The 11235-nt window shown below is 38.6% G+C and overlaps 1 protein-coding gene across 4 annotated transcripts; it reads right to left on the bottom strand.

The window, feature by feature from the left end:
- Nucleotides 1-310: 310 nt before the first annotated feature.
- Nucleotides 311-10554, bottom strand: LOC109483136 (alpha-tocopherol transfer protein-like). Of its 4 annotated transcripts, XM_019786131.1 has the most exons (8): nt 10475-10529; nt 8682-8746; nt 7149-7539; nt 6315-6391; nt 5764-5880; nt 5229-5339; nt 4699-4888; nt 311-3008 (listed from the first exon to the last, which is right to left on the bottom strand). In XM_019786131.1, exons 2-8 carry the CDS (start codon nt 8739-8741, stop codon nt 2932-2934), a joined length of 1023 nt encoding a protein of 340 aa, XP_019641690.1. In that variant the 5' UTR covers nt 8742-8746; nt 10475-10529; the 3' UTR covers nt 311-2931. The 4 variants fall into 4 exon arrangements, with proteins under 4 accessions (XP_019641690.1, XP_019641691.1, XP_019641694.1 ...); XM_019786132.1 differs by lacking the exon at nt 8682-8746 and having other exon boundaries at nt 312-3008; nt 7149-7636; nt 10475-10554; XM_019786135.1 differs by lacking the exon at nt 8682-8746 and having other exon boundaries at nt 312-3008; nt 10475-10528.
- Nucleotides 10555-11235: the final 681 nt, after the last annotated feature.

Here is an 11235-nt window from a genome sequence, read left to right on the forward strand (position 1 = left end):
ATGCTGTTCACAAACAAACACACAGATGGCACCAAAACACAATCTTCTTGGCAAAGGTAGAAATCCTGTACCTACAACTCCTATTAGTAATAAGAAGTTGCATGAAATTTGTGGAAAATGTACTACAATTTCTTTAGAGAGAATCAAGAACACTAGTACTGATTTTGGCTTATTTTTGGTATGTTTTAGGCTTTTTTATTGGGGTTTCTTTTTTGCACTGCAATTTTTACGCCAACCCAAGAATATGCATGGACATGGTTGTCGTAAAAAAAAAATTCAGTGCAAAAAGAAACCCCAATAAAAAAAGCTTAAAAACACGCCAAAAATAAGCCAAAACCAAAACCTCTGCTTGGAGAGTAGATCTTAAGTGCAGACTCCCAAACCAATAGCCATATTCAACTTTTCTTTCATCATTGGAAAGTCCATATCTCTAACAAAAGTACGCGGTTTCTAACGCAATTAGAAAGAGAACTGAGCTTTTAAATTTTGTGAAGAGATACATTGTAGCTTGCAAAGACCACCCAAATCTTAACAGTATAAAATTTCCTTCTTTTTTCTTGTAGTTCAGAACATGATAAGAAGGAGTAATAATTGTATAATAGGATTCAAGAGTACACACACAATTCAGCTTAAATACCCATACCACCCTTCCCATATTATACATGTAGCATATAACAAAAATGTATGAAATTGCAAAGTTGTCAGATCAGCATTACAAGACTCAAGTCGAAGACATGAAATGTACAAAAGTTTTTCATTTGGATATTACAATAATTGCATATTATGTACATGACATTGGCTTTTGCAGATACAAAATTTTGTAACTACTAGCAAATATATACAGCTTATATATTTGATGGTACGGATTGGACTTGTCATAATTGAGTAATTGTCTTTCAAAGCTGCTGCTTCAAAAATACAGTAAGCTGAGAGACTTGGTACATGTACATGTACATGCATGTATGCATCAATGCAGTACATTTACACAAAGCATTTTCATACACATCATCATACTATATATACAGCACTGATAAAAAATGCAGCGGGCATATAGATGATTCCTTAACCTCTCACTTACATGCCATGTAGAATTTTTACAAAACAGTTTACATTAATTTTTTGATTAATGATACTGTATTGCACCTGATAAGCAGAGGCCCATGTCTATACATAGCACTAACTTTTTCTTACACATTCAGGCAATAAAGTCTGCCGAGCCAAAATACCTGCAAAGGAGCATTTTCATGGCAAAAGTTTCACTGCAGTACCAAGAAAGTCGACCAGGATTCCCCTGCAGAATCTCGCCATTTCTTTAATCTCATTGTTTTGTTCATGTTGTGAGAGAATTACCAAGATAGAGAGACCAAGTTGCAATTGGATTTGAAGACAGCTTTTGCAAACCCCTGTTGGGGTGCTTGTCACACATTCTGTCCACTTTACACACAGTTTTCCCCAATATGGCCAAAATCTGCCATGGCATCGAAAAATATTAGCGCAACATGTACAGGTTAGTATTGCAGGACACCCATGGCACTAAGACTGCATGCAATTGTATGACAAAATTTCATTTCTAGCTAAACTGTGATTCTTGTAGAGCACTCAATCATGACTTTTGTTAACTTGTCAGGATCCCTTTGATAGTATGATTTGAGCAATCATAATTGTAACTGAGTAAGAAACAATTTTTTCTCACAATTTGACTCCCATTAAAAAAACAAATATATAAAATAATCTACCAGTAAGAATATATGGAGGTGAGTGGAAGCTTTCTTAGGGTGGGGTGACGGCTCTATCAAGAGTGTCGTAAGTTTGGGACATATTTATAATAAATAAATAATATATACATGTATACCTTTTGTATAATTCAATGTCAAAAGAATTATATTTGCTGAAAGATACAAACCTTGAGACAGTCGTTTTTTATACAACTTTTTGTCAGTTGATTCATTATGAAACAGACCCCATGATTTTATAAAGCTTGCGAGTCTGAAGCAACATTTTGTGCAGAAGTTTTCAGATATGATGATTTCTGTTAAAGTAGGGACACTTTTTTGTCTCTAGTTCTGACTTGTTGCAGGAATCACCCATATCTTTGGCATAGTGTCCTTAGAATTGTTCAATGCTAGACACTAACTGTACATACAAGCCGTACAAGAGCTATCATTGTCAAAAATTACATCCTTCTTTGTATACATTCAAGGGAAAATAATTTTTCCTCCAACATTCTTGCCCAGACTTGGATAACATAATTATGCCACATTGTGTGAATGCTAAAAAAACACAGTATTATGTGACAGCCACTATAAATCCTTTATCTTGCAGAGTGATAATAGGTAATACTTAACTTAATGCTTGCTATTTTAGTGTGTAAAATACCTAGCTATGGTACAGCGGGATACTGCAATAGTTAGGGCCAGTTTCCACAGGGCAAAAAAATCATTTGTCCTACTGTGATCGCCACAGAGCACTGTATGTCATGGGACAGATTTTCGCACATAAAATCTTATCTTGGAAGTTCACCTGTGTTGGTGCATGTAGAAGTCTTTATGAGCAATCCACCGCTTCCGTGATGTCACGCAGATAACACACGTGACTCCGTGGATCATAGGTTGCAGAAAGTCTGTGGCGCCCCCTGTCTCTGTTGAGGGACTGTTGTAATGCCCTGACCCACTGACTTTATGCAACCTACGATCCACTGCTTGAGGCCTCACGTGTGTTACCTGCATGACGTCACGGAAGCAGTGGATTGATCGTTCTTAGACAAAGACTGTACTTAAAGTTGTACAGTCGAAAATTTGGGAAAGTCCAATTTTTTGTGTTGGCCATTTCAGTTCAAACTTGTCATAATGGCTAAAAAAAATCTGTCGTAGGATTTTTTGCCTCGTGTAAATTGGCCCAAAGAAGACAATGAAAGTAAGAAATAGCACAGACTCATCCACATTTCCAGTAGAAAAAGGAGGATCTCAGCCACTGCTTCATACAGCTGTCCTGCCTGCCTTGGCCTACACCTGGTACAGAGGGGGGAGAGGAGAGAGAAGAGAAACTTGGGTTGGTAGGTGGACTTAATATAAAGATCTGTCTTTCTTTCATTTGATGGAATTTCGTTGCACAAAAGTTTTGCCCAATTTGTCATCTTTGACAGACAAAAATCAGTGTGTGAAGATGTGGAAAGAGATATCATTAAAACTAAGCTTATACAACTCAAATATGAATGATGACACAGACACAGATTCACACCAAAACACAATCATGATTGGAAACATAAAGCCAGCAGTCATGGCATTGTCAGATACATGTCATATATTGATTGTATATGTTATGTTAGTCACCAAACACCTCTAAATGCTGTTACAGGTTACTACATGTACGTACAACATGTAAGCTTGAACTGCCAGGGTAGTCAAGAACTTTAAAAAACTGCAGGAACTGATCATGACAAATTAGCAACTGATTATAAAATGTAATGTATGTTTATCATTACAGTTACTGTGTTAAGAAGAATATTCAAACTTGTTTTCCAGTCTGGACTGAATAATTTCACTGGAGAGGCATTTACACAACATTAACTGTGTTCACAATATCACTAAATTGGCCAAACAGAGTGAACATTTCTGACTACTCCATCACACAATCTGGTGCTTTTACTTTTAGGACATCTAAATAGTTTTCTTATGTCGTCACATTGTCACAGCAGAAAAATCCTGACCCCAGCTTATGTTAGACTTAAGATACAAGCTAGTAAACCAAAAATAAAGCCAAATCCTTTACACCAAAGTTACCAAACACAAACATATACTAGTAATAAAACTAACAGACAACTGTTAATAAACATGCAGTATGCAGATAAATGCTGTTTGTAACAGAGTTAGTATGCTGCAGTAATATCATGGATGATAACAATTCATTATTATAAAGTAAATGATTATACATGTACTGAATAATTTCTTGAAACAGAACTAAACTGCAAGCATTGTACGGCTACAATTATATATAATTTTTATGCTTTTCTGTTAACTGGTGTTAATTGCCACATGGCAATTTAGTAGCTTTGTTGTTTAGGGTGCAAGTACATGTAGTTAAAAGTAAAATTTGACATTCAAAAGTGGCTGTCAACACATACTATGTGACATGTACGTAGATGTACCCCAGATTAAATTTTTCCAAAGTATTACATACCGGTAGATTGTTTTACAGTTTTGAACTTAGTTAGCCATTCAAAAATTGCTGCTATACTGTAAGAGGTTGTATCTTTTTGGACATGATGAAAATGTGTGTGTGGGTATGTGTGTGACCATGGTGTGACTGTGTCTGTGACTGTGTCTGTGACTGTGCATGCATGTGTGTGCGTGCGTGCGTGTGTGAGTATGCATGTGTGTGTGCAAGAACAAGACAGTATATGTGCATGTGTACAAGGATAGGTGTGATAGTAAGAAATTAGTAAACTGTCAACCTCTTTTCACATGAGCTACTCAGCTCTTGAACGCAGGGCTCGAAATTCACTTTAATTTGGAAAATTCACTGGTGCAACCAGCCAAAAAATTGGGTGCACAGAAAATGTGCTATGTACAATACATTACGGGTTTCGCGCAGGTGCAGTACATTCTGCTGACGTGCTGACTGTTACTGTTCAGTCAGTGTTAAGCTTACGGAAGGAGCCTACCATCCCAGCCATAGTGGCATCTCCCACCGCACTCTTACCTAGCTCGCCCATCTGCACCATGCCAAACTTGTTGCTCATCACCATGGTGTCTTCAAAGCTCTGTAGCTTCTCCTTCCACTCTTTGGACATCTCCTCCAGAGGCCCCGCATCTCCGCCTAGTTCTGTGGGGAGGATCTCCGTGCCTGTGTGCTCATGTAGGGTCTCAAACACAGTACCGTGCATCCTTATCTGTAATACATAATTATAAGTAAGATACATTACAGTAACTTTAAATCACTTTATGTTCGCGGTACCCTCAGTTAAAGGGAGGGATCCTGGGCCCTACAAGGGTTTGGGTTGGTGTTAGGAAGGGCATCAGGCCGTAAAAAAATCTTGCTTAGAATTTAATTTAAATAAAAAGACTTGATGCAAGCAAGTCTAATTGCTAGTTTTGGGGAAAAAAGATGTAAAACTGGAGAGAGAGAGAGAGAGTGTGTGTGTGTGAGAGAGAGAGAGAGAGTGTGTGTGAGAGAGAGAGAGAGAGAGAGAGGGAGAGAGATAGAGAGAGAGAGGGAGAAAGCAGACTCACCCTTTGCTTCAATTTCTCCTTCATGAAGGGTCGCAGGACAGCAAAGATGCCGTCGAAAATTGGTGACTCGTTCACAAAGTGCATGCCCTTAATTCTAGCTGGGAAGGCCTCCTGTATATGGCAATATCATACATGTACATCAAGCAAACATTAAACATAGCTATTTCACAATATATCAATATATTTCTCATACATAGTGATTTTCAACAGGTGTTTCTAAGCAGGGCTCGAAATTCATTTTTGGGAATAAGTGCACTGGTGCACCCAACTTAATATTGGGTGCACAAAAAATATTTTGGGTGCACCATATAAAATAAAGGAGAATACCAGCAAAAACTGATTATGTTTTATTTCTAAAGAAAAGTGTAGTAACTATATGACAATTATTCGTGTATTTCTTAATTATGCTGAAACTACTCCATTTTAACATCTTTACATAATGTAAACCTACAAAAATATTTGGGTGCACAGCTCCAAATTTGGGTGCACAACCCAGTATTTCGAGCACTGCTAAGTGACTTTATTTTTGACTAACCTGAATGATGTTGGTCATTGTGCTGGCGTACCTCGGCCCTATGTGGTAGGCGTGGTTTGCTGTAAGGCCGGACACTTCCATGATCATCATAAGTCCATTGACTTGTGTCTCTTCATCCTAAGAAATCACAGGGAACATACATTGCAAAATTGCAATTATGCAAGGAACGTATTCAATATTAGATACATACAATGTATGGGTTGTCCCTTGAACTGAATTCTGCAAATTTCCAAGGAGCTTAATACTAGTACTATACTGTGCTAGTGAGCAAATTGAAACTTCTTATAATAATCTTTATAAATTTTAAGCAAGATGTACAATTGAGTATTTTAAATTTTTTTTTTTATTCAAGGCAACTAACCAGTGGGTTACTGTTGAAGAATTCATGAATAATTAGAAGAAATGATGGTAAGATTTTCAGCATGACCAATACTTCTTACACAGTTACAGTGTGAGTGGTGCAGGTAATTTTTTTCCAGGTGCATGTAATTTGCAATCAATTATGTTACCTGCAGTAGAAAAAGGGATTTCAAGTCCTGAATGTGTCTTACCTCAATGATTTTCTCCAAGGACATAATGAGGGTTCTGGCATTGTCATAGATGGGCCAGGCTGCTGGGTCCCACTTTCCTGCACAGGTGGAAGATTACAAAATAGATCACTGTGAGCCTGCTCTAAGACATAATGACGCTCATAATCCTTCAACTCGTAACAATTGTTAAAACCAGTGATCAATCACACAATCATGACATTGTACATTCTCATTTACATATACATGGAGTAACCAGACAACGTCAACCAATCAGAAGGCTCCATTTCCCCCATTAAACCTAGGTCATGAATATCCGATATACTGACCCACCAATGCCCGTTCAGTTCCAATGACCAAGGGTGACCCCAAATGGAACACGCATTCTTTTCCAATGACCCAAATGGAACACGCATTCTGTTCCAATGACCAAGGGTGACCCCAAATGGAACACGCATTCTTTTCCAATGACCCAAATGGAACATGCATTCTGTTCCAATGACCAAGGATGACCCCAAATGGAACACGCGTTCTTTTCCAATGACCAAAATTTATTTATTACCAAAATGGAACATGCATTCTGTTCCAATGACCAAGGATGACCCCAAATGGAACACGCATTCTTTTCCAATGACCAAAATGGAACATGCATTCTGTTCCAATGCAATGGCCGCAGGTGACCCCAGTAGTAATGTTTAAGTACTTTACCTGGCCTGAAGACGACAAGCTTCCTTCCTTCCTTGTCCCTGCCTGGCACTTTTTTCTTTGGCCTCAATCAAGACATCCCTTAAGGGATAAGCACAATGTAAAATCTTGCAATAAATAAACAGAGAATATGTAGCAATGTTTAAAGTTTACCTGGCCTGAAGACGACTAGCTTCCTCCCTTCCTTGTCCCTGCCTGGCAGTACTGTGACAATAGCCTTGTCCAGCACGTGGGTTATTGCTGATGGTAGAAACTTCTCAAAGATCTCAGGAGTGTTGGCCCTAGCTTGGTAGTAGTTTTCTAACAGTTTAAAGGCACGGTCGTAGTCGAACTTTCTCGCACGTAGGAAGCGTAGCAGGAAGCCGTCGTCTGTGCGGGAGTTGATGTCGGGACGGGCATTGATCATGTCCCGCAGAGCTTGGATATCGCGGTCCCTCCACGCCGATTTCTCGTTCAGTTCGGTTTCCGCCTTCTTCTGGAGCTCGGGACTGAGCGTACAGACGTACTTCTCTGGCGGAGCCTTGGTGTCGGCCATGTTGGTGTCCTACAGACGGTACAGTGGTACAGAGATGTGCGAAGAGGAAGACAGGGCAAAGGTCGGAGCTACCTTCCCATCTGGTGTGATCTGGTCATGATGGAGGCTGCAATTATATAGGAAACAGGTCATTATGATATATTATGGGCACAAAGGCTCATCTGTGTTGGTAATTGATACAAAAATAATGGTACTTTAATTTTGAGCACCAGAGGCAAGTTGCGAGCTGCCATCAAACCCACAGTATGGCTGTACAAGCATATGTCTAACCCTCAGATGACACTTGGAACAACAGACGATAGCGAATGTGAGTGAGTCACTCGTGGCCGAGCTCAGTCAGTTAACATCCGGACATTTTAAGTGATTGGTAATTTGGACATATTACCATTAGAATGAAAACCAAGCAGATGTCAGGAGTGAGAAACTAGCCCAATGAAACAGGAAGTGATGCAATTGTTTACCGCAATCCCACATTTTTTAAGTATTTACGGAGGTGGACCATTTGTCAGAAGGGTACAATGTTTTTTTTGATAGATTGAAATGATGTTAACACACACCATGCCCACATACTACGTTTGAAATCTACAATTTCTTGTTTTCTTTAAACAAGTTACATGCTTACTTATTGTGCTGCAAGTAACATATCCATTGCATGAAGTCAGACTAAAAAGTCACAATCGTGACTAGGTAAATGTTAAACAAAGGAGCTCAAAATCTACACTTTGACCTTCTTGGTTAAACATTGCAGAGGCAAGTACAGTGGGGGGGGGGGGCAAAAGGCTGATTAAGTGTTTCAACTGTTTATGGGTGTGGTAAAATCACCAAAAAGTGGCCACGAAAACTGTGAACTTGAGTTTCAATACAAATACACCAAGTGTGTAGAATCCAAGAATAGCAACAAGTCCATATTTACTAAAATCAGTGACCATGTAATTCATGACTTCTTCCACTGTAAGCCACTCAGTCCCCTCACAGCTTCTACTAGTGAAAGTTATTTGATCCATTTAAGCTCAACAATAACCAAGTTCACTTCCTGTCATGGACTTCAGCAGTCCTTTGGAACTTAAGAAATAACCCACCTGTTAGAGCAAGTACAGAAAAACAAGCTTTATGCTGCAGCTTGAGGAACACAATCAACAGAACACCCAAACCTGCCTGTTGCCTGTGTTGGCCTTCTGACGTGGCAAGTCAACAAAAGAGGGTGTTGACATAACACCTGGGGGTAGGTGGGAAGGTCACACGTACAGGGCTCCAATTACTAGTACTAGTAAAGTATGTCATTTGGCATAGTAGATAATAATATTTTTTCAAGGTAGCGACTGTAGGAGTGGACGTAAACTAACCAGGATGGTACCCAGGCTAGCAAAATTCCTTCAAATGATGTAAATCCACCAACCAACCAAAGTTTCTCTTCTCTTCACCTCAGGGTAGGTGGGAAGGTCACACGTACAGGGGTTCAATTACTAGTACTAGTATGTCATTTGGCATATATAGTGTGTATATAGAATATTTTTAAAGGTATAGATGCACATGTTCACATGTATATTTATATATGTAATGTTACAGTTATATACAGTTAAGAGGGTGTTGACATATAAAACCTGAGGGTAGGTGGGAAGGTCACACATATACAGGGGCTCAGATTACTAGTGCTACCGGTATTACCAGTACGTGGTTTGGCATAGTGCACATGAGAATAGGTATAGGTGCACAATTTGTGTATATGTATATCTATGATGTATATGTATGTATGTATGTATGTAAATATACACATATACATATATTTATCTATTTATTTATTACAATTCTCCACATACATGGAGGGCATGGTGGAACAGGTGCACCTAAGGCTAAGTACAACTTTTCAAGGCCACCATGTCGACAAATAAAGACAGGCTCATACAAATATGCTAAAAACACAATACAGTGTTATAAACATGACATTATAATTTAAAAGACAATATTGAGTAAACTTAACGGGGCCTAGTAGCGCAGCAGTGTTATAAGATCTGTTGCATATCGCTAAATTATGTCACTTTGGTCAGGCCATTTCAAAACTGTACTAAGTAGATGGAAACTAAAACATCTCTGTTTTTCCCTTGTCCATAGTACTTTCAGCATTATGCTAAGCTAGTTTGTCTGATGTATGTGTTTATTGGTGTTTAAAATTTCCTTAAGTTGAAATTGTACATCTTTGCAACTTGAATCATGTGTACTGAACTACCCTGTACAGGGCAAATGGGTACACATGGGTATCTATGTTGAATCCGAACATCTACCAATAAGAATGTAGTTCACTCAATATTAGGGTAGATTAAGAACCTTACATTTAATTGATACTTTACATCTACCAAATGGTAATTAATGGTTGCTTGGCCTGCGTATAGATTATCAAGTATTGCTAATTTTTTCTTCCAGATATAATAATATACGCCATTGTGATTAGTAGTCATTATGAAGTGAAAGATCATCACATTTTGCAATCCAAATAAGCGAAATTTCTAATTTTCGTGCTTTTTAAATTGTCGGAATATCAAATTTAGCGGCACCGCCCCCTCAAATTATTTTCTTATACGAACCATCAAGGCTTCGAGTTCTACAGAGATCCTCGGAAAAAATCTAAGTCTTCTTACCGTCTGTATAGCTTCTTGATATAATATATGTCTTGATATATGAAGTATACAAATATACAAGCGGTGTGTATCGTAAGAAGCGAACGCAAACGACGTAAACATCGCCCAGAAAATTATGTAAACATTCTCTCTCGCTCTCGACGCGTTTCCGAAAAGGTTCGCACGCAAAGATGTACCAACAGCCGCCGCTAGCGGCAAAATACAGCCAACTTCGCACCTTCTTAGAAACGTATCGGCTACGTAAACTACCAAACCGTGTAGTTTGAATCTCCCAGCGTTGTAGTATGTTGTTAAAAAGTGGGAAATTTCACCTGTAGGAGTCTGGCGCGGCCTGACAGCTCTTCAACCTGCCGCCATCTTGAAACTACCGCGGGGCACCATGGGATGCGCACACCTGTCGGTGAGGTGAAAGGTCAAATGATGTCATGGTGGGTATGTGGTGTGATAAAAAAATTAATGTTTGCCCTTCATACAATTATGATATAATTATGAAAATCACACTGATATTAACATTATTAATGGAAGATTTTACAAGTAGGTAAGTATGGGTAACTATGGACTATGGATTTCTATGGAGGCCCAGGGATCAAAACATAATACAGTGTGTAAAATCATATTAAACATTATGGAAAATTTGTACATAAGTCACATAATGTAGATTTGTTATAATATATCTATAAAGGGATTACTAAAATATGATGGATTGTCAGTTGACACTGCGAGATTTGACCTGTGACCCGTTTGCCTGGGACAGCCTCCTCTGGGAATACAGGAATTCCAGCTTAGGCCAGAGCAATTAAATTGTGTGGATGGCATCCTCCACAGACTCCAAAATAAATGCAATAGGGCAAAAAATAAATAAGGCAGACAAGAAAACAACATGATGACAACATTTTCAAATTTTTGAGATCATAAACCTTGTTAAACAAGAATTGAGATGACACAAAACATTATATCACAACCAATGGGTACTTTAATTTGTACTCAACAGGATTTGTGTCATTTTGAGGAACCGATGTGGTATTTGGTCTGGACCTGGTACTTTAGACTGATTGAGACCTTCAAGCATTTC

The sequence above is a fragment of the Branchiostoma belcheri genome, unplaced genomic scaffold (assembly GCF_001625305.1).
Source record: "Branchiostoma belcheri isolate BF01 breed outbred unplaced genomic scaffold, Haploidv18h27 scaffold62, whole genome shotgun sequence".
Lineage (NCBI taxonomy): Eukaryota > Metazoa > Chordata > Leptocardii > Amphioxiformes > Branchiostomatidae > Branchiostoma > Branchiostoma belcheri.

Bases quoted from the DNA above. Each gene is read 5' to 3' on its own strand.
- LOC109483136 (XM_019786131.1), bottom strand. From the start codon at position 8,741: ATGTCAACACCCTCTTTTGTTGACTTGCCACGTCAGAAGGCCAACACA. The intron at 7,540-8,681 runs GTTTGGGTGTTC...TACCGTCTGTAG, and splicing joins CCAACACAGGCAACAGGCAG to GACACCAACATGGCCGACAC. The intron at 5,881-6,314 runs GTAAGACACATT...GTGATTTCTTAG, and splicing joins CCTTGGAGAAAATCATTGAG to GATGAAGAGACACAAGTCAA.